At 39.2% G+C, this 24,037-nt stretch overlaps 1 protein-coding gene across 1 annotated transcript; it reads left to right on the forward strand.

Annotated features, from left to right (window-relative positions):
- Positions 1-4,741: 4,741 nt before the first annotated feature.
- On the forward strand, positions 4,742-5,677 carry Vmn1r203 (vomeronasal 1 receptor 203). The gene has a single exon (NM_134236.1). The coding sequence runs from the start codon at positions 4,742-4,744 to the stop codon at positions 5,675-5,677; it is 936 nt and encodes a 311-aa protein (NP_598997.1).
- Positions 5,678-24,037: the final 18,360 nt, after the last annotated feature.

Consider the following 24,037-nt stretch of genomic DNA (forward strand, 5'->3'; position numbering starts at 1 on the left):
GTACCACATTTTTTGTATCCACTCTTCTGTTGAGGGGCATCTGGGTTCTTTCCAGCTTCTAACTATTATAAATAAGGCTGCTATGAACATAGTGGAGCATGTGTCTTTCTTACTAGTGGGAACATCTTCTGGATATATGCCCAGGAGAGGTATTGTGGGATCCTCCGATAGTACTATGTCCAATTTTCTGAGGAACCACCAGACTGATTTCCAGAGTGGTTGTACAAGCTCGCAATCCCAACAACAATGGAGGAGTGTTCCTCTTTCTCTACATCCTTGCCACCATCTGCTGTCACCTGAATTTTTTACCTTAGCCATTCTGACTAATGTGAGGTGGAATCTCAGGGTTGTTTTGATTTGCATTTCCCTGATGAACAAGGATGCTGAACATTTTTTCAGGTGTTTCTCAGGCATTCTGTATTCCTCAGGTGAGAATTCTTTGTTTAGCTCTGAGCCCCATTTGTTAATGGGGTTATTTGATTTTCTGGAGTCCACCTTCTTGAGTTCTAAAATATGTGGGGTATTAGTCCCCTATCTGATTTGGGATAGGTAAAGATCCTTTCCCAATTTGTTGGTGGCCTTTTTGTCTTAATGACAGTGTCTTTTGCCTTACAGAAGCTTTGCAGTTTCATGAGGTCCCATTTGTCAATCCTCGATCTTACAGCACAAGCCATTGCTGTTCTATTCAGGAATTTTTTCCCTGTGCCAATATCTTTGAGGCTTTTCCTTACTTTCTCCTCTATAAGTTTCAGTGTCTCTGGTTTTATGTGGAACTCCTTGATCCACTTAGATTTGACCTTAGTACAAGGAGATAGGAATAGATCAATTTACATTCTTCTACATGATAACCACCAGTTGTGCCAGCACCATTTGTGGAAAATGCTGTTTTTTTTTTCCACTGGATGGTTTTAGCTCCCTTGTCGAAGATCAAGTGACCATATGTGTGTGGGTTCATTTCTGGGTCTTCAATTCTATTCCATTGGTCTACTTGTCTGTTGCTATAGCAGTACCATGCAGTTTTTATCACAATTGTTCTGGAGTAAAGTTTTAGGTCAGCATGGTGATTACACCAGAGGTTCTTTTATCCTTGAGAAGAGTTTTTGCTATCCTAGGTTTTTTGTTATTCAAGATGAATTTGGATATTGCTCTTTCAAATTCGTTGAAGAATTGAGTTGGAATTTCGATGGGGATTGCATTGAATCTGTAGATTGCTTTTGGCAAGATAGCCATTTTTACAATGTTGATTCTGCCAATCCATGAGCATGGGAGATTTTTCTATCTTCTGAGATCTTCTTTAATTTCTTTCTTCAGAGACTTGAAGTTCTTATCATACAGATCTTTCACTTCCTTAGTTAGAGTCACACCAAGGTATTTTATATTATTTGTGACTATTGAGAAGGGTGTTGTTTCCCTAATTTCTCTATCAGCCTGTTTATCCATTGTGTATATAAAGGCCATTGACTTGTTTGAGTTAATTTTATATACAGCTACTTCACCGAAGCTGTTTATCAGGTTTAGGAGTTCTCTGGTGGAATTTTTAGGGTCACTTATATATACTATCATATCTGCAAAAAGTGATATTTTGACTTCTTCTTTTCCAATTTGAATCCCCTTGATCCCCTTTTGTTGACAAATTGCTCTGGCTAGGACTTCAAGTACAATGTTGAATAGGTAGGGAGAAAGTGGGCAGCCTTGTCTAGTCCCTGATTTTAGTGGGATTGCTTCCAGCTTCTCACCATTTACTTTGATGTTGGCTACTGGTTTGCTGTAGATTGCTTTTATCATGTTTAGGTATAAGCCTTGAATTCCTGATCTTTCCAAGACTTTCATCATGAATGGGTGTTGGATCTTGTCGAATGCTTTTTCCGCATCTAAAGAGATGATCATGTAGTTTTGGTCTTTGAGTTTGTTTATATAATGGATTACGTTGATGGATTTCCATACATTAAACCATCCCTGCATCCTTGGAATGAAACCTACTTGGTCAGGATGGATGACTGCTTTAATGTGTTCTTGGATTCGGTTAGCAAGAATTTTATTGAGTATTTTTGCATTGATATTCATAAGGGAAATCGGTGTGGAGTTCTCTATCTTTGTTGGATCTTTCTGTGGTTTAGGTATCAGAGTAATAGTGGCTTCATAAAATGAGTTGGATAGAGTACCTTCTACTTCTATTTTGTGGAATAGTTTGTGCAGAACTGGAATTAGGTCTTCTTTGAAGGTCTGATAGAACTCTGCACTAAACCCATCTGGACCTGGGCTTTTTTTGGTTGGGAGACTATTAATGACTGCATCTATTTCTTTAGGGGATACGAGACTGTTTAGATCGTTAACTTGACCCTGATTTAACTTTGGTACCTGGTATCTGTCTAGAAATTTGTCCATTTCGTCCAGGTTTTCCAGTTTTGTTGAGTATAGCCTTTTGTAGAAGGATCTGATGGTGTTTTGGATATCTTCAGGATCTGTTGTTATGTCTCCCATTTCATTTCTGATTTTGTTAATTAGGATGTTGTCCCTGTGCCCTCTAGTGAATCTGGCTAAGTGTTTATCTATCTTGTTGATTTTCTCAAACAACCAGCTCCTCTTTTGGTTGATTCTTTGAATAGTTCTTGATTCCACTTGGTTGATTTTGCCCCTGAGTTTGTTTATTTTCTGCTGTCTACTCCACTTGGGTGAATTTGTTTCCTTTTTTTTTTTTTTTTTTTTTTTTTTTTTTTTTTTTTAGAGCTTTTAGGTGTGTTGTCAAGCTGCTAGTGTGTGCTCTCTCTAGTTTCTTTTTGGAGGCACTCAGAGCTATGAGTTGCCCTCTTAGAAATTCTTTCATTGTGTCCCATAAGTTTGGGTATGTTGTGGCTTCATTTTCATTAAACTCTAAAAAGTCTTTAATTTCTTTCTTTATTCCTTCCTTGACCAAAGTATCATTGAGAAGAGTGTTGTTCAGTTTCCACATGAATGTTGGCTTTCCATTATTTATGTTGTTATTGAAGATCAGCCTTAGTCCATGGTGGTCTGATAGGATGTATGGGACAATTTCAATATTTTTGTATCTGTTGAGGCCTGTTTTGTGACCAATTATATGGTCCGTTTTGGAGAAGGTACCATGAGGTGCTGAGAAGAAGGTATATCCTTTTGGTTTAGGATAAAATGTTCTGTAGATACCTGTTAAGTCCATATGTTTTATCACTTCTGTTAGTTTCACTGTGTCCCTGTTTAGTTTTTGTTTCCAAGATCTGTGCATTGATGAAAGTGGGGTGTTAAAGTCTCCCACTATTATTTTGTGAGGTGCAATGTGTGCTTTGAGCTTTACTAAAGTTTCTTTAATGAATGTGGCTGCCCCTGCATTTGGAGCATAGATATTCAGAATTGAGAGTTCCTCTTGGAGGATTTTACCTTTGATGAGTATGAAGTGTCCCTCTTTGTCTTTTTTGATAACTTTGGGTTGGAAGTCGATTTTATCCGATATTAGAATGGCTACTCCAGTTTGTTTCTTCAGACCATTTGCTTGGAAAGTTGTTTTCCAACCTTTCACTCTGAGGTAGTGTCTGTCTTTTTCCCTGAGATGGGTTTTGAGTTAGGATCCTTTTGCATTTTGCATTTTCTTTGATTGTTGTGCCGATGTTCTCTATGGAATCTTCTGCACCTGAGATTCTCTCTTTCCTAGGTTTTCTATCTCCAGTGTTGCCTCACTTTGGGTTTTCTTTATTGTGTCTACTTTCCTTTTTAGGTCTTGGATGGTTTTATTCAATTTCATCACCTGTTTGGTCGTGTTTTCCTGCAATTCTTTAAGGGATTTTTGTGTTCCATGCTCCCTAAGAAGTCCTGAGGTCCCTCAATGGGGTCAGAAATGCCCTTCATCCAATGGGATCATAGCACCCTTGTACCCAATCTCCTAGGAAGCATCCCAGGGTTCTACAGGGCACTGTCCCTGGCTGCAACATAGTGGTAACATGAACTTTTCACATAAGAGTCTTATTTAGGACATCTTCTGGTGATTCAGCTTTAACTGTGGGGCTTTATCTGAAAATGTTACAAAACTTGACCTGTCACTGAGGACTGCATTAAAAAATATCTAGTAAACATTCATGCAGAGGGTAATCACATAATGGTTACTATAAAAAGTTAACACATTAAGATGTAGAAATTGAATTTATAAAGCTTTGAAGTCAAATGCCATTCTAGAAAATGTTGTACTATTCAAGATGCAGATAAGAAAGGGATAACAAACAGAGGAAGAAAGCTGTGGAAGGTAAAGTTACTAAATGTGAGGGATGATACAGGAATTGAGCAGCAGGATTTCTGAGTGTCTATGTGTGATGTGGGGAAGGATTTGGGAATTGGGTGGGTAGATAGGAAGAAATAGATTGAGAAACAGGAAGAATTTTTGGTAATGTGAACTTTGAATGCAACTCAACTATGGTGAGAGATAACAAGGACAATTCATGCATGCAGACAGACAGACCCACATATACAAATTTGAACAAGGCAACTTTGTTAGTGTAAAGCTCAAAAATATTTCTTCTAAATTTTAGATTAAATACTAGCTACCAATCTTCCCTGTCTGAGCACTCAAAATATCCTTGAAGCCACAGGAAGAAGGACAAGTTTCAGGGACCTAATCTGCAACAGTATTTGTCTCTATTCCTGTTTTGCTAACTCCAGAAAAAGCTATTGTGCAAACTGAGCTGTCCAGACCCACGTCTACAATTGAAGAGGTTTCCTTCCAAAAGTGTTTCCATCTTGGATGCAAGTTTTTCTGCCTAGGAAGGAAAAAATGGTTTTGAAGTATATTAAGGACATAATTTTTCTCTTTATGACTGTGGTTGGTACTCTGGGGAACATGTCTGTTTCTGTGAATTATACATTCAGTTGTTGGGGAAGCCCTGAGAAGAAACCCATATACCTCATTCTGATCCACATGGCTTTTACAAACATTCTAATCCTTCTTGCAAAAGGACTGCCTAAGACAATAGCAGCCTTTGGTTTGAGAAACTTCCTAGATGACATAGGCTGTAAGACCATTGTTTACCTAGAGAGGGTGGCCCGGGGCCTCTCCATCTGCACCAGCAGTCTCCTTACTGTGGTCCAGGCCATCATCATCAGTCCCAGAACATCTGGGTGGAGGAGACTCAGGCCAAAGTCTGCATGGCACATCCTTCCATTCTTCTCATTCTTTTGGATACTCAATGCTTTAATCAGTACGAACCTAATCCATTCCATTAGAAGCACAAGTCTGAATATATCACAACATATAAATGATGAGAATTATTGCTATTTTATGCTAGAAAACCAGAAAATAAAATTGATTGTTCTCCATCTCATGGTCCTGAGAGATGCAGTGTTTCAGGGTGCCATGGGAGGGGCCAGTGGCTACATGGTATTTCTTCTCCACAAGCACCACCAGCATGTCCTCTACCTTCAGAACTCCAAGCTTCTCTACAGAACTCCCCCTGAGCTGAGAGCTGCTCAAAGTGTCTTCCTTCTGATGCTCTGTTTTGTTTTCTTCTACTGGACAGATTGTGCCTTATCTCTAATTATAAGCATCTCTGCAAGAGAAAATTCCTTGATGGTAAACACTCGAAATTTTCTGGCCCTTGGTTATGCAACTTTTTGCCCCTTTGTGCTGATTCACAGGGATGGCCTTTGGTTAAATTTTGGCATGCTCTGTGGCAGAAATTGAGAAAATATCTCTGATTTATATGCCCAAAAGTGTCGAAGAAATCTCCGTTCTACAATACTGTGGGTAAGACATACCCAAATAGCACTTTAAGCATGTGTTTATCTTCAGACAATCTTCTTATTGTTTCACACCCTTGATCTGAGAGAGAATGACCTTACCAAATTACAATGATTTAGACATCTCATTCTCGATTTGCCACTCTTTTAAATGGATTAAAAAAAACCCTTTCTATATTTTATTAATTTATTGTGTATGAATAGTTGTCTCAATTTATAACTGTGTAGCACATGCATACCCTGTGCCTTTCAAGGCTTGAATAAATCATCCCACACCCAGTGACTGACTGAAGTTACAGAGGTTGTTCTGAACCAATGTCTGATTGCTAGAAATGAACCTGTCTTCTCTGGAAGACCAGACAATGCTCCAGCACTGAGAAAATGGGACTAACAAGGATTTGTAAAACTGGTTTACCACTACCAAAATTGTAAGCATGCAGATGAATTTTGTAAATTTTATCAAAATTCATAGTGCTCTGATCATGTTAGCCCAAGAAATTCCATAGCTTTTACTAGATGATAAACTATTTTTTAATGCCGCCAGGGTATTTTGGACTTCAAATTGTCTGCTAAGTATCCATGCATAGAAAATATTTCATCGAATTATGACAGAATGATATTTACTGTGAATTCAGTCAATAGAAGCCAAATGTACCAGTCACAGAACTTAAATGCCCTGGACCACTTCATTGGTGTTATATTTGTGAAAGTTCTTTGCAGGCTTAAACATTAGAGATATGGAATAACAAATACACAGTACAGTCTTATATTATACTCAACTATGGTTACTATGTTAATTTAAAAATGTGCATTTCTGCATTTGTATTTTTCAAAATGAATCAATGAGTGACTGAAGCCAAGCAAGCCTGCTTTGCAGCTGCCCTTTGTTAATATCCAGGTGCTCTCCACAGCTTCATGCAGCTCTGTCGCACAAAGGAGCTCTAAAAGGATCTGACTACATAAATTTAAATGAAAATCCACTGCTTATGTCCGTAAATTGGATCCATACAATAAGATAGTGACATGTCTCTTAGAATCTGATGGACACATTCTGGAAAATAGTTATTGGTATAATTATTGACCATGAAATTGTTGAATCACTACAGTTAAGTTTTAACCTTATTTTTCAACAAATTTCTGACATATCTGACTGGAAACACTGGGAGATGCATGGCTCTAGGTTACAATAATGAATACTATCTATATTTTGCTTGATGGCACTGTGTACACAAAACATTTTGAGTAACGAGTGTGTACTGTATTGAGCTAAATAGCTTATTTTCTAATTATGTTATTGTGTATGTGTCTTTGTGGGTATATGTCACATTTGTACAGGTGTCCTTACAGGCCTGAAAAGAGCATTGGGTCCCCAGGAACTAGAGCTACAAGCTGTCATGCATCCTATGATATAGGTGTAGGGTAAGGAACCAGAGTCCTCTGCAAGACAAGCAGGTCTCCTCACCACCCCTCCACTTCCTTGTCTGACGTAAATGTAACTTTTCTATAGGTGACATCTATTGCTTCTGTTATTCTCATAGCACGTCTGTTAGAGGTTTTTTCCTAGTGTTTGAAAGAACCAGAAACAGGCAAATCAAGCACCTTCTAAATCAGTCTGTGTCATTTGACTCAAAAGGAAGTGATGTAAGAACATAAAGAAGGTGTGAAGAAAGGTGTGCTTAACCTGAGTGACAGAGAGAGAGAGGGGAGAGGGAAAGGAGAGAGAGGGAGAAAGGGGTCAGAGAAAGAAGAGAGTCAGAGAGAGCAAAGAGCGGCCAGTTTCTTTTAGAGCAAGTAAGGCCTACCTGGCTGTTGGTAGGTAATGCTACAAGCTACATGCTACAAGCTACATGCTACAAGCTACATGCTACAAGCTACATCACTCTTAAAGAAAATAGGTCCATCACAAAAGTCTGATACTCCCCTGGTCCATACATTCTCTCCACTCCTTTCAACATGCTCTCTTATTATCTTTAGATGCTGAATCTGAAACCCAAGTGTGCCTCTTAGCTGGTTCATAGCTTAGAAATGTGGGCAGAGGAGGATGGCTCTGGGAAACTGGAAACTAGTTTCAGAAACTAGTTGGATTTTTATGTTGTTTTTCTTTGTTTTTTTTTTTTCATTGATTTTATTGTTGGTTCACATCTTTGTTTTAAAAACTTAAACCCTAATGACTGATAGCAAATGTCGAAAGCAAAGGTAATAACTATGGAAGAAGAAAGCTGCACTTCATGGGCCAAGACACTGCACACTTTTCTGACAGAGTGACGCTGACAACTGCAGTCTTTGCAATGCTGCCTTGAAGTTGAGAACCAGAGGATTCCTAAAGTACAAATACAAACTGGGAAGCTTTACCCTGGTAGCCTGACCCAGCACTCACCTTCAGCAGGCCTCCCAGTGAGGAGAACTGGCAGCCCTTTAGTCCATTCTTTTGTACTACATGATTCTGCTGCAGTCATTTCTTACCTCAATAAGCCTGTATAAAAAACAAACACACGAACCAGTTATTATATTTATAAGCTATATGCCTAGGTTGGGCAGACTTGCCACTATACTAATTTATTCCTGTGCTATGAGACCCCTTGTTACTTGCAGTTTCTCCAGGCCATTTAGTTGTGCTCCGTCTTCCTTCAACTTCCTATTCCTCTCTTCTCTCTCCTCCTCCTTCTTTGAGACCTCACATCCCACCTTTTCTTTTCACTGCTTAATCATTGGCTCTAGCCTTTATTTGATCTGTCAGAATGGAGAGAAGGTTCAATCAGTGAGATCACCTGAGTACATGATCACCTGAGTTTGTTGGAGGCAGCTACTCTTGAGGAAACAGAATTACCATAAAAATACAAACAACACCAGGGCAATCCAAAACATGATTCCTCTAAAAGAATTTCATTCCCTTTACTAGACAATGGAGATTCTGAGAGGCTTTGAGACTTAGATACTCAACTCCTCTGATACCAGAAAGATTGGGAACAAGACTACTGGCTGTCACCCCACAAATTCAAGAAGCATTTCTGTCTCCATGTTCAGCAACAGACAAACTTAGGATGTGTTTTCCCTGTGTTTTTAATATTGTGGCTCCAAAAAGCTTAGACAGAAGGAAGTACCCTTCATGAGGTAAGAAAACCTCTGGAAGCCTGGCTTCTGGAATTCCATGCTTTTCATCCCAGAATTTAGGAGGCTGACACAAGTGGATTTCTGTGTTCAGGGCCAACCTAGTCTTTAGAGCAAAGTCTAGGACACACAAGGCTACACAGAGAAACCCTGTGATTACAGGATTACAGAACCCTACATGGCAAGGTGGTCATTTTTGCCAAGCTCTAATTTTGTTTAGGGAGGGTTTGCTTGTTGTTCTGTTTTGGTTTTTTTCTCTTCTTGTTTTTTTTGAAACAGAGTCTTACTATTTCACCATGGATCGTATAGAACTGGCTATGTGGAACAACCTGGACTAGAACTCACAGTGATCTGCCAGCCTCTGCTTCCAAAGTACGAGGACTAAAGGTATTCAGTACCACACCTGGCTTATGGGTAGTCATTTTTAACAACTTCCAATCTGTAACACAATCATTAAGCATTCACTGGTTTACCTTTATTAATGAATACCCCTGAGCTTTTGATGGAAGATTACAGCATAATTCAGTAAACATTAGACACTTGGGATTTTATACTGCTTCCTTTAGTGCATTGACAGAATCTAGTCTCCTCATATGTAATGAAAGAAAAAAAATTGAAAGGCAATAATAACCAAAGTCAAACATTACCTGCCTCCTAGAGAGAGCAAAGAGTGGCCAGTTCTTAGGTGCAAGACAGTGTTATTATAGTTTCTGGCTTCCTGAGGCCTATAGGGCAGAAAAATCTAAAGCAATCACGTAATAACAACTAGGATGTAGAAGATGAAAGGCCATGCTGATGTCTGAGTACTACACTGAGCTGAGCTTGCCCTACCCTTTGCATGCAGTGGCAGAGCTGCCCCCACCTCTTGCCAGTCACCAGACTCAGGAGATCTATCCCTGCCCTTCTCCTAGGCAGCAAGGTAGAGGTGGCTCTGGTGGGGTGGGTGCAAGACAGCTTGTCAGCTATCACACTTCAGATTTCTGGCCTCACACCTCACCTGACCAGCATAATAGGCCTGGCTCCATACCTCATCTGCTATGTGGTGGCATGGATGTAGGAGAAATACCTCCATAATCACCCACTTCCACCTCCTGCAGGAGGGAGAGCTAGCGCAGAGGAAGAGTGCACCAGAGAGCTGTCCCAACCCCTCACCTGAGCAATGTGGGAACGCTGGCCCTTGGAACAAGTGCTCAAGAGGGTGGGTGGTATGTCTAACTCAGCTTTCACCAGGCTCAGACTCAGGTTCTAAGATGACCCACCCCAACATTTACCCCATTTTTGAACTGCTGGAACACACTAAAGGACTTGTTCTGAAGATCAAAATTTAGAGTATCTCTATGACCCAGGACAAAAATAATATATCCAAGAGGAAGCCTGGTGAGAATTCAGTATTAATACTGTAGCAGAAGTCAGAGGCCTCAACCAGACCAATGACTCATTGCAACGAACATTTCTAAGTAAAGCTGTTTGGGCAAAAGGGTATACTGTGTAAAACCTGTCTGCAAATTATGCGGGATATATCAGCAGGTTTAATTTCATGCCAATTTGACACACATTAGGATCATCCAGAAAGAGGAACCTCAATTGAGAAATTGTTCTTATCAAGAATGGACTATAGACAAGTTAGTGGGGTATTTTCTTAAGCAATGGTTGATATGGGAGGGTGCAGCTCTTACTGGATAATTCCCAACCCTGGGTATCTAGCAATGCCTTATATAAAGAAGCAAGCTGAGAGAGCCATTGTGAGATAGCCATTCCTCTGAGTTTCTGTGTCAAGAGACAGACACTCTCTTATCTTTCTCAAAGGTCCTTGTGATGGTTTGTATATTCTTGGACCAGGGAGTAGCACCATTTGGAGGTGTGGCCTTGTTAGAATAGGTGTGACCTGGTTGGAGTAGGTGTGTCACTGTGGGTGTGGGCTTAAGACTCTTACCCCAGTTACCTGGAAGTCAGTCTTCCACTAGTAGCTTTTGGATGAAGACGTAGAACTCCCAACTCTGCCTGTGCCATGACAGCCTGGATGCTGCCATGCTCCCACCTTGATGACAATGGACTGTGAACCTGTAAGCCAGCCCCAAGTAAATGTTGTTTTTTTATAAGACTTGCCTTGGTCATGGTGTCTGTTCACAGCAGTAAAACCCTAACTAATACAGAAGTTGGTATCAGCAGAGTGGGGTATTCCTGTGACAACCTGGCCATGTTTTGGGGAGGACTGTGGAAGGACTTTGGAACTTTGGGATAGAAGATCCATTCAGTGTTAAGAGCTCTGTCAGATGTTGTGTAGGAGCTTGGAAGATAATGTTGAAAACAGTGCAGAAGATGGAGGCCTGGCTTGTGAAATTTCAGAGGGAAAATTAAAGACTCTTTTCAGGACCACTGTTACTTTGGTTGTGAAGATTCTGTGGTTCTTGTTAGCTGGGGCTGAAGAATCAGCTATGATTAACAAGATACCAGAACTACTAAAGCAAAAACTTTGCATTACTGGGACTTTTGATGGTGGTTAGCTGGAGCTAAGAAATTAGCAGTGATTAAGAAGAGACCAGCAACATTGAGGTGACATCTTCTGGGAAGTGTTTTCTGAAAGCACAGAGGCTGTGTTCCAGAGATAGCCAAGGTTGTACCTTGTGCTGTGGCTGGACTTGGTAATGTGTAAGAGTCACCCAGGTGGTGCTGGTTTTGAAGGCATGAAGGGGTCACAAAGAGCAGCTGAGGCTCGGCACTGTGAGAGGCCATGGAAGGCCATTGGTGAAGGTGCAGCCTCAGTTGCTATTGACAGCCCAGGACTGAAGGGGTCATACAGTGCTTTGGAGATGCCAGTACCATGAGATGACCACCAAGAGCAGCAGCAGTGGAGTACAGGCATCTGGAGCCTAGAGGATGACGCATGTGCTACAAAGGGCATGGCTGGAGAAGTGACCCAAGCCCTTGAAGGAGCCCAGAAGATCGTGAGTTGGATCCCAGACATTGGACAGTTGGAGATTGATTTTTGCTTTTGATTGTGACTGAGCCCTGATATTTTCCCTTCTGAAAGAAAAAACTATTTAGTGGCTCCCACAGTTAAGAGACTTTTAATTGTAAAAAGACTTTGGATTTTAAAAGAGATGGATATTTTAAAGAGATTGAAATTTTAAGAATATGTAAAGACTGTGGGATGTTTAAAGTTATTTAGATCTTGGGGATGAATAAGAATGTAAGGCTTGAGGCTTACTAGTGATGTGTTATCCCGTCGTGCGGGATTCAGTTAATCGTGGGTGTGAGGGGGACCTCGAACCTGGAAGGAAATGGGAATAAAAGAAAGAAAGTCGGAGGACCAAGTAGATATCAACCTATCAAGGTCTCGTTTATTAGGCTGAGGTGCCTTCTTTTTAAAGCATACATCTCGGGGAATATGGGAGGGGTCGAGGGAGAATTATACAAAGAACAAAGAAATGGGCAACTGCTGACATGGGGGCCGAAGTCAGGTGCCAAGCAGCGGGCACTCTGGATCTTATCTCTGGAACATCGATCCTCCTTGACAGCCTTGGGGGTCAGGCTGGGCTCAGGCACAGCTCATGTCCTTGAATGTCATGGGAACACAGGAAGAGATAGGGAAGAGGGTACTATAATTCTGCTTTTACAGCCTCAGGTGCCAAGAAAGGAATAGGGAGGAAGGGGGCGGGGTGATAACCAGCTCTTAGTACAAGGCCATTTGACCTGTTAGGGAGATTGTGAAGGGCTCACTTTCTCATGGGATGGTCTCTGACAATGTGTTTGTGTGTCAAGTTGACAAGGAGTCAATTGTACTGGCTAATTTTGTGCCAACTTGACACAACTGGAGTTATCACAGAGAAAGGAGCTTCAGTTGAGGAAATGCCTCCATGAGATCCAACTGTAAGGCATTTCCTCAATTAGTGATCAAGCGGGAAAGGCCCCTTGTGGGTGGGACCATCTGTGGGCTGGTAGTCTTGGGTTCTATAAGAGAGCAGGCTGAGCAAGCCAGTAAAGAACATTCCTCCATGGTCTCTGCATCAGCTCCTGCTTCCTGACCTGCTTGAGTTCCAGTCCTGACTTCCTTGGTGATGAACAGCAGTATGGAAGTGTAAGCCAAATAAACCCTTTCCTCCCCAACTTGGTGCTTGGTCATGATATTTGTGCAGGAATAGAAACCCTGACTAAGACAGTCCTGAAGAAAGGAAGAAGGAAACTTTGGTTGTGTATACTTGTCCAGGAACATACCTGCAAGATCAATGTGATGCTGGAGCCAGTGCCTCATGGGAGCCAGGGTTAAGGGTTCTAGAAATTCAATGCTGTTCCCTGGACCGTGACTGTACAATAAAAAATAATCGGGAATACTCTAAGTACGGAAAAGATTTGTATACTAAAGGTTTTAAGATGTTGAAGAATGAAATTGAAGAAGATACAAGAAAATTGATTCTCTCATAGTTGTGCAGGATTTATATTGTGAAAAGTGGGCATCCTGCCAAAAGCACATTTAATGCAATTCCCCTCAAAATTCCAACACAATACTTCCTAGGAAAAAAAAACTTAAATCTTCAAATTTTATGGAAAATTTAAATGACAGTGTAGTTTAAAGCAATTATGAGTAATAAAGGAACTGATGGCTTCCAGTCTGGGTCAGTGCCCTGAGCAGAACCTGGGGAGAGAACACTTCAGCCAGCCCCTAAGAAGCAGAGGAAGTTCTACTCCCGGTGTTCTAACATGCCCATGACCACAGGATAATAAGATCACAGGATTGCAGGAGCATGATCACACCAAGGTATCAGGTTCCCAGAGGCAGCTTGACTCCCAGGAGCTCTGACAAACCCAGGATCTCAGGATCACAGGATCACAGAATCACAGGATCACAGATACAGCTGTTTCTGACACAACCAGGATCACAGGAAGGACAGTCTCTAGTCAGATATAGTGAGGGCAGGTAGCACCAGAGATAATCAGATGGCAGGAGTCAAGCATAAGGACATGAGCAACAGAAACCAAGGTTACATGTCATCACCAAAGCCCAATTCTCCCACCATAGCAAGTCCTGGATACACATTCACACCAGAAAATGCAAGATTCAGATAAAATATAACTTCTCATGATGACAATAGAGGACTTTAAGAAAGGCATAAATGACTCCCTTAAAGAAATACAGGAAACACAGGTAAACATCTAGAAGCCCTTAAAGAGGAAACACAAAAATCCCTTATTAATTACAGGAAACACAATCAAGCAGGTGAAAGAAATGAACAAAACAACCCTAGATCTAAAAAATAAAATAAAGAAATAAAAAATAATAAATAAATAAATAAATAAATAAATAAAAATAAAAATAAAGAAATCACAGAGAGACAGCCCTAGAGATAGAAAACCTAGGAAAGAGATCAGGAGTCAAAGATGCAAGCATCACCAATAGAATACAAGAGATAGAAGTGAGAATCTCAAGTGCAGAAAATACCATAGAAAACATTGGCACAATAGTCAAAGAAAATGAAAAAGGCAAAAAGCTCCTAATCCAAAACATCCAGGAAATCTAGGACACAATGAGAAGACCAAACCTAAGGATAGTAGGTATAAAAGAGAGCTAAGATTCCCAACATAAAGGGACAGTAGTAAATATCTTCAACAAAATTATAGAAGAAAAGTTCCCTAACCTAAAGAAAGAGATGCCCATGAACATACAAGAAGTCTACAGAACTCCAAAAAGACTGGACCAGAATAGAAAAAAAAAGAAATTCTTCCCTTCACATAATAATCAAAACACCAAATGCACTGAACAAAGAAAAAAATATTTAAAAGCAATAAGGGGAAAAGGTGAAGTAGCATATGCATATAAAGGCAGACCTATCAGAATCACACCAGACTTCTCACCAGAAACTATGAATAGAAAATCCTGGGCAGATGTCATACAGACACTAAGAGAACACAAATGCCAGCCCAGGCTACTAAACCCAGCAAAACACTCAATTACCAGAGATGGAGAAAACAATATATTCCATGACGAAAACAAATTTGCACAATATCTTTCCACAAGTCCAACCCCAGGAAGGATAATAGATGGAAAACACAAACACAATGAGGGAAACTACACCCTAGAAAAAGCAAGAAAGAAATATTCTTTCAAAAAACACAAAAGAAGATATCCACACAAACATAATTACACCACTAACAACAAAAATAACAGGAAATAACTGTCACTTTTCCTTAATATCTCTTAAGATCAATGGACTCAATTCACCAATTAAAAGACATAAACAGACTGAATATGTAAAAAAGAACCAGCATTTTGCTGCATACAAGAAACACACCTCAGTGACAAAGACAGACACTACCTCAGAGTAAAAGGTTGGAAAACTATTTTCCAAGCCAATGGTTCCAGGAAACAAGCTGGAGTAGCCATTCTAATATTGAATGGATTCAACCAAAAGTTATCAAGAAAGATAAGGAAAGATACTTAATACTGGTCCAAGGAAAAATGTCCCAAGTTAAACTCTCAATTCTGAATATCTATGCTCCAAATGCAAGGGCAACCACACTTATAATTACTAAAACTCAAAGCACACACTGCACCTGACACAATAATAGTGGGAGACTTCAATACCCCACTCTCAGCAATGGACAGGTAATGGAAACCGAAACTAAAGAAAAACAGAGTGAAATTCACAGAATTCACAAATCAAATGGATCTAACATATTTATAGAACATTTCATCCTAAAGGAAAACAATATACCTTCCTTTCAGAACCTCATGGTACCTTCTCCAAATTTACCATATATTTGGTCACAAAACAGGCCTCAACAGATACAAGAAGAGTGACATAATCCTGTGTACCCTATCAGATCACCATGGACAAAAGCTGGTCTTAAATACTGACTAAAACAACAGAAAGCACACATACACATAGAAGTTGAACAACATTTTACTCAATGAAAACTTGATCAAGAAAGAAATAAAGAAAAAATTAAAGACTTTTTAGAACTGAATGAAAATGAAGGCACATCATACCAAAACTTATGGAACACAATGAAAGCAGTGGTAAGAGGAAAACTCATAGCTCTAAATGCCTCCAAAAGGAAACTGGAGAGAACTTAAACAAGCAGCATGACAGCACACCTGAAAACTCTAAAACAAAGAGAAGCAAATACACCCCAGAGGAGTAAACTACAGGAAATAATCAAACTCAGGGCTGAAATCAACCAAATAGAAACAAAAAGAACTATACAAAGAATCAACAAAACCAGAAGCTGGTTCTTTGAGAAAATCAACAAGATAGATAAACACTTAGCCAGACTATCCAGAGGGCAAAAAGAAAGTATCCAAATTAATAAAGTAAGAAATGTAAAGGGAGACATAACAATGGAAAACATGGAAATTCAAAAAATCATCAGATCCTATTACAAAAGCATATGCTCAACAAAATAGGAAAATATGGATAAAATGGACAATTTTCTAGACACATACCAGGTGCCAAAATTAAAACCAAATCAGATAGACCATCTAAACAGTTCCATAACCCCTAAAGAATTAGAAGTAGTCATTACTCATCTCCCAACCAAAAATAGCCAAGGAACAGATGGGTTTAGTGGAGAATTCTATCAGACCTTCAAAGAAGACCTACTACCAATACTCTCCAATCTATTCCACAAAATACAAACAGAAAGAACACTACCCAATTTGTTCTATGAATCCACAATTATACTTACAACTAAAATCACACAAAGACCCAACAAAGAAAAAAATTTCAGACCATTTCTCTCATGAATATTGATGCAAAAATACTCAATAAAATTCTCACAAACCAAACACAAGGACACATCAAAGGACCATTCACCATGATCAAGTCTTCATCCCAGGGATGCAGGTGTGGTTCAATATGTGGAAATCAATCAATGTAATCCACTATATAAACAAACTCAAAGGAAAAAAAACCACATGATCATTTCATTAGATGCTGAAAGAGCATTTGACAAAATTCAGCATCCCTTCATGGTTAAAGTCTTGGAAAGATTAAAAATTCAAGGCCCATACCTAAACATAGTAAAAGCAATATACAGCAAACCAATAGCCAAAATCAAACTAAACAGAGAGAAACTTGAAGTAATCCCACGAAAACCAGGGACTAGACAAGGCTGCCCACTATGTCCCTATTCAATATAGTACTTGAAGTTCTAGCTAGAGCAATCAGACAACAAAAGGAGGTCAAAGGGATACAAATTTAAAAGGAAGAAGTCAAAATATCACTATTTGCAGATGATATGATAGTATACTTAAGTAACCCCAAAAATTCCACCAGAGAACTCCTAAACCTGATAAACAACTTCAGCAAGTGGCTGGATATTTAACTCAAACAAACCAGTAACCTTCCTCTACTCAAAGGATAAACAGGCTGAGAAAGAAATTAGGGAAACTCTTTTCAATAGTTACAAATAATATTACATAACTTGGCGTGACTATATCCAAGCAATTGAAAGATGTATATGACAGTAACTTCAAGTCTTAAAAGAAAGAAATAGAAGATCTCAGGAGATATCAAGCTCTCTCATGCTCATGGATTGGCAGAATTAATATAGTAAAAATGACCATCTTGCTGAAATCAATTTACAGATTCAACATAATCCACATCAAAATTCCAACTCAATTCTTCATATAGTTAGAAAGCTCAATTTGCAAATTCATTTGGAATGAGAAAAAACCCAGGATAGGGAAAACTATTATCAACAATAAAAGAACTAGAGAATCACCATGCCTGACCTCAAGTTGTATTACAGAGCAATAGTGATTAAAAAAAACTGTATGGTATTGGTACAGAGACAGACAGGAAGATCAATGGAGTAGAATTGAAGACCCAGAAATGAACCCCAAAATGGTCACTTGATATTTGACAAAAGAGCTAAAAACCATCCAGTGGAAAAAACGACAGCATTTTTGACAAATGGCAGTGATGATTCAGCTGGTAGGCAGCATGTAGAAAATGCAAATGAACCCATTCTTATCTCCTTGTACAAAGCTCAAGTTCAAGTGGATCAAGGACCTCCACATAAAACCAGATACACTGAAGGTTAAAGAAGAGAAAGTGGGGAAGAGCCTCAAACACATCCACACAGAGGAAATTTCCTGAACAGAAGAACAATGGCTTATGCTCTAAGATCAAGAATCAACAAATGGGACCTCATAACATTGCAAAGCTTCTGTAAGGCAAAGGACACTTTCAACAGGACAAAATGGCAACCAACAGATTGGGAAAAGATCTTTACCAACCCTACATCTGATAGAGGGCCAATATTCAATTTATACAAAGAACTCAAGAAGTTAGACTCTAGAGAATCAAATAACCCTATTAAAAATGGGGTAACGATCTAAACAAAGAATTTTCAACTGAGGAATATCGAATGGCCTAGAAATAGCTAAAGAAATGTTCAACATCCTTAGTCATCAGGAAAATGCAAATCAAAACAACCCTGAGATTCCACCTTACACCAGTCAGAATGGCTAAGATCAAAAACTCAGGTGACAGCAGATACTGGCGACAATATAGACAAAGAGGAACACACGTCCATTGTTTGTGGGATTGCAAGCTGGTAAAGCCACTGTGAAAATCAGTCTAGTGGTTTCTCAGAAAATTAGAAATAGCACTACCTGAGGACCCAGCTATACCACTCCAACATATAACAAGGACCCATGCTCCACTATATTCATAGCAGCATTATTTACAATAGCCAGAAGCTGGAAAGAACCCAGCTGTCCTTCAACAGAGAAATGGATACAGAAAATGTGATACATTTACACAATGGAGTACTACTCAATTTTAAAAAACAATTATTTCATAAAATTCTTAGGCAAATGGATGGAACTAGAAAGTATCATCCTTAGTGAGGTAACCCAATAACAAAATAACACACGTTATGCGCTCACTAATATGTGGATATTAGCCCAAAAGCTCTGAATTCCCAAGATACAATTCACAGACCACATGAAACTCAAAAAGAAGAAAGACCAAAGTGTGGGTGCTTTCGTCCTTCTCAGAAAGGAGAACAAAATATTCATGGGAGCAAATATGGAGATTCATCCCATACACAGTCACCATACCCAACGCTATTGTAGATGACAAGAAGTGATTGAAAGAATCCTGATATAGCTGTTTCCTGAGAGGCCCTGCCAGAGCCTGACAAATACAGAGGCAGATGCTCACAGCCAGCCATTGGACTGAGCAAGGGTTCCCCACTGGAGAAGTTAGAGAAAGGATTGAAGGAGCTGACAGGGTTTGAAAATCACAGGAACAACAAAATCAACCAACCAGACCCCCCAAAGCCCCAGGGACTAAGCCACCAATCAAGGAGTACACATGGCTCCAGCTGCATATGTACCAGAGGATGACCTTGTCAGGCATCAATGGAATGAGTGTTCCTTGGTCCTATGAAGGTTTGATAGATGCTCCAGTGTAGGGGAATTGTGGGCTGGGAGGCAGGAGTGGGTTGGTGGATGGAAGAACACCCTCCTAGAAGCAGGGTGAGGGAGGATGCAATAGGGGTTTTCTGGGAGTGGGGAAAATGGAAAAGGGGATAACATTTGAAGTATAAATAAAGAAAATATACAATGAAAAAGAACTGATGAAGTTATCTGTATTTCAGATTTCAAGTTGTATTACAGAGTTATCGTAATTTTTGAACATGGGTACATGAGCATACTCACACATAATGCTTTTGGGAAAAAAAAGCATGTTGATCAATGGAATCAATTTTAAGACTCAGATGTAAATTTCCATCGAAGGACAACTGTTTTTTCACAAACAAGCTGTGATGGTGTGTAAAGCATGTTGATCAATGGAATCAATTTTAAGGCTCAGATGTAAATTTCCATCTAAGGGCAACTGTTTTTTTCACAAACAAGCTGTGATGGTGTGTATATGCACTGCACAGGCAGTGGCAACTCTAAAAAGTGTGTCCCTATTGAATAGGTGTGACCTTGTTGGAGTAGGCATGTCACTCTGAGTGTAGGCTTTAAGCCCTCATCCTAGCTGCCTGGAAATCAGTACTCTGCTAGCAGCCTTCAGATGAAGATGTAGAACTCTCAGCGAGTCCTGTACCATGCCTGTCTGGATGCTTGTATGTTCCTGTCTTGATGATAATGGACTAAACTTCTGAACCTGTAAGCCAGCCCCAATTAAATGCTGTCCTTATAAGATTTACATTGGTCATGGGGACTGTTCGAAGTAGTAAAACCGTAAGACAGAAGTCAAAAATAAAACTGAAAAAAAGGCAGCACATTCATCAAAAGATGGTGGTCAAATTATATGACCGCATGTGGAATGAAAATATATTTATATTTACTATCCTAAAAAAATTAAGCTCCCAATGGATCAAGGGTCTCAACATATAACTTGATATGCTGAACCTGATAGAAGAAAATGTAAGAAATAGACTTGAACTTATCGGCACAAAAAAGGGCCTTCCTAAACAAAAATACCAGCAGCACAGATATTAAGACCAAAAATTAATAAATGGATGTTTTTAAAGATGAAAAGCTCTGTAGAGCAAAAGCTACTATTGTTCAGTCAAAGTGGCAGTCTACAGAATGGGAAAAGATCTTTACCATCTACTACATCTGATAGTGGGTTAGTATATAGATTATACGAAGAACTTTTAAAAACTGGGCATCAAAAAATAACATCTTTTATAGCACGTTCAGCTGATATCACTGGGATTCTCTTTTCTGAAAAGGAAAGAGGAAGAGTGGATCTGCAGAAGAAGGGAGGTGAAGTGGAGGGCCTGGAAGAATTAGAGGGAGGAGAGGCTGCAGTCAGGATATATTGCATTAAAGAAGAATAAAGAATAAAGAATAAAACAGTAAAAATGAAAGACAAATCTCTCAATTTAAAAGGGGGAAAAGAAGTATAAAGAGCAACAATTCTCAACTTTCCTAAAGCTGTGACCCTTTAATATAGCTCATGTTATGGTAACCCACAACCATAAAATTATTTTTGTTGCTACTTCACAACTGTAACTTTTGCTACTTTTATGAATCATAATGTAAATATATTTGGAGATTGTAGTTGGCCAAATGAACTGTGACTCACAGGTTGAGAACTATTGATACAGAGGGTTCTCAAACGATGAAACACAAATGACTGAGAAACAATTAAAGAAATGTTAAATACCCTTAACCAGCATGGAAATGAAAAAAATTACTCAAGATTTCATCTTCAGTCAGAATGACCAAGATCAATTAAAAGCTTACCAATATATGCCGATTGGGATTTTGAGAAAGATGAACAATTGTTCATTATTAATGGTTGTCCACATGAGTGCAACCACTACAGAAATTAGTATAAAGTTTCCTCAAGAAGTCAGGAATTAATGTACCTCAAGATCCAGCTATCTCAACCATACACTTATTCACAAAGACTCTGCAACTTGCGAAAGAAATGCTTGTTCATCCATGTTCATTCTGGATGTCCATCAACTGACAGGTGAATAACTAGAATGTGGTGCATTTACAGCGTGAGATATTATTCAATTGTTAAGAAAAATGAAATGAGAAAGTATTAAATAGAGGATCAGTGTGAGCCATCTTGGTTCTGGGACTCCACCAAAAAGTAGTCTGCACAGATGAGAGTGTGCACACAGAAGCTGACAGCTCCTGAGACAGGCGGGAACTACAGAGCTTTTGAGGCAGCGCCCTTTTCGGGCTCTGTGACAGTCCAAAGCAACACAGCTTCTGGGAAAGGTCCTGTTTTGGGCATTCATCTTCAGCCAGAAGGGAGGTCCGAACACCGGATACCTGTGCACTTCCCCTGTAAGAGGAAGCTTGCCTGCAGAGAGTGCTCTGACCACTGAAACTCAGAAGAGAGAGCTAGTCTCCCAGGTCTGGTGATAGAGGGTAACAGATTCACCAGAGGAACAATCTCTAAACAGAGACAAATATAAAAACTAACTCCAGAGATTACCAAGTGGTGAAAGGTAAATGTAAGAATCTTACTAACAGAAACCAAGACCACTCACCATCATCAGAACCCAGAACTCCTACTTCGCCCAGTCCAGGGCACCCAAACACATCCAAAAAGCTAGACCTGGATTTTAAAGCATATCTTATGATGATGGTAGAGGACATCAAGAAGAACCTTAATAACTCACTTAAAGAAATACAGGAAAACACTGCTAAACAGGTAGAAGACCTTAAAGAGGAAGCACAAAAATCCCTTAAAGAATTGCAGGAAAACACAACCAAAAAGGTGATGGAATTGAATAAAACCATCCAAGACCTAAAAAGGGAAGTAGACACAATAAAGAAAACCCAAAGTGAGGCAACACTGGAGATAGAAATCCTAGGAAAGAAATCTGGAACCATAGATGCGAGCATCAGCAACAGAATACAAGAAATGGAAGAGAGAATCTAAGGTGCAGAAGACTCCATAGAGAACATCGGCACAACAATCAAAGAAAATGGAAAATGCAAAAAGATCCTAACTCAAAACATCCAGGAAATCCAGGACACAATGAGAAGACCAAACCTACAGATAATAGGAGTAGAGGAGAATGAAGATTTTCAACTCAAAGGACCGGCATATATCTTCAACAAAATTATAGAAGAAAACTTCCCAAATCTAAAGAAAGAGATGCCCATGAACACACAAGAAGCCTACAGAACTCCAAATAGACTGGACCAGAAAAGAAATTCCTCCCCACACATAATAATCAGAACAACAAATGCACTAAATAAAGATAGAATACTAAAAGCACTAAGGGAAAAAGGTCAAGTAACATATAAAGGCAAGTCTATCAGAATTACACCAGATATTTCACCAGAGACTATGAAAGCAGGAAGAGCCTGGACAGATGTTATACAGACACTAAGAGAACACAAATTCCAGCCCAGACTACTATACCCAGCCAAACTCTCAATTACCATAGATGGAGAAACCAAAGTATTCCACGACAAAACCAAATTCACACATTATCTTTCCACGAATCCAGCCCTTCAAAGGATAATAACAGAAAAAAAAAAAAAAAACAATACAAGGACGGAAACCACATCCTAAAAAAAGCAAGAAGGTATCCCTCAACAAATCTAAAAGAAGACAAAACACCAACTTTAACAACAAAAATAACAGGAAGTAACAATTACCCTTCCTTAATGTCGCTTAATATCAATGGGCTCAACTCTCCAATAAAAAGACATAGACTAACAAACTGGCTACACAAACAGGACCCAACATTTTGCTGCTTACAGGAAACTCATCTCAGAGAAAAAGATAGACACTACCTCAGAATGAAAGGCTGGAAAACAATTATCCATGCAAATGGTATGAAGAAACAAGCTGGAGTAGCCATTCTAATATCTAATAAAATCGACTTCCAACCCAAAGTCATCAAAAAAGACAAGGAGGGGCACTTCATATGCATCAAAGGTAAAATCCTCCAAGATGAACTATCAATTCTGAATATCTATGTGCCAAATACAAGGGCAGCCACATTCATTAAAGAAACTTTATTAAAGCTCAAAGTACACATTGCACCTCACACAATAATAGTTGGAGACTTCAACACAACACTTTCATCAATGGACAGTTCATGGAAACAGAAACTAAACAGGGACACAGTGAAACTAATAGAAGTTATGAAACAAATGCATCTGACAGATATCTACAGAACATTTTATCCTAAAAGAGAAGGATATACCTTCTTCTCAGCACCTCATGGTACCTTCTCCAAAATTGACCACATAATTGGTCACAAAACAAGCCTCAACATATACAAAAATATTGAAATTGTCCCATGCTTCCTATCAGATCACCATGCACTAAGGCTGATCTTCAATAATAGAATAAATAATAGAAAGCCAACATTCATGTGGAAACTGAACAACACTCTTCTCAGTGATACCTTGGTCAAGGAAGGAATAAAGAAAGAAATTAAGGACTTTTTGGAATTTAATGAAAATGAAGCCACAACATACCCAAACTTATGGGACACAATGAAAGAATTTCTTTTTTTTTTTTTTCCTTTTTTTTTTTCATTTTTTTATTTATATTTTATTAGATATTTTCTTTATATACATTTTAATTTTTTTTCCATTTTTTATTAGGTATTTAACTCATTTACATTTCCAATGCTATACCAAAAGTCCCCCATATCCACCCACCCCCACTCCCCTGCCCACCCACTCCCCCTTTTTGGCCCTGGTATTCCCCTGTACTGGGGCATATAAAGTTTGCAAGTC

Source organism: Mus musculus, chromosome 13 (genome assembly GCF_000001635.26).
Source record: "Mus musculus strain C57BL/6J chromosome 13, GRCm38.p6 C57BL/6J".
Lineage (NCBI taxonomy): Eukaryota > Metazoa > Chordata > Mammalia > Rodentia > Muridae > Mus > Mus musculus.

Bases quoted from the DNA above. Each gene is read 5' to 3' on its own strand.
- Vmn1r203 (NM_134236.1), top strand. From the start codon at position 4,742: ATGCAAGTTTTTCTGCCTAGGAAGGAAAAAATGGTTTTGAAGTATATT.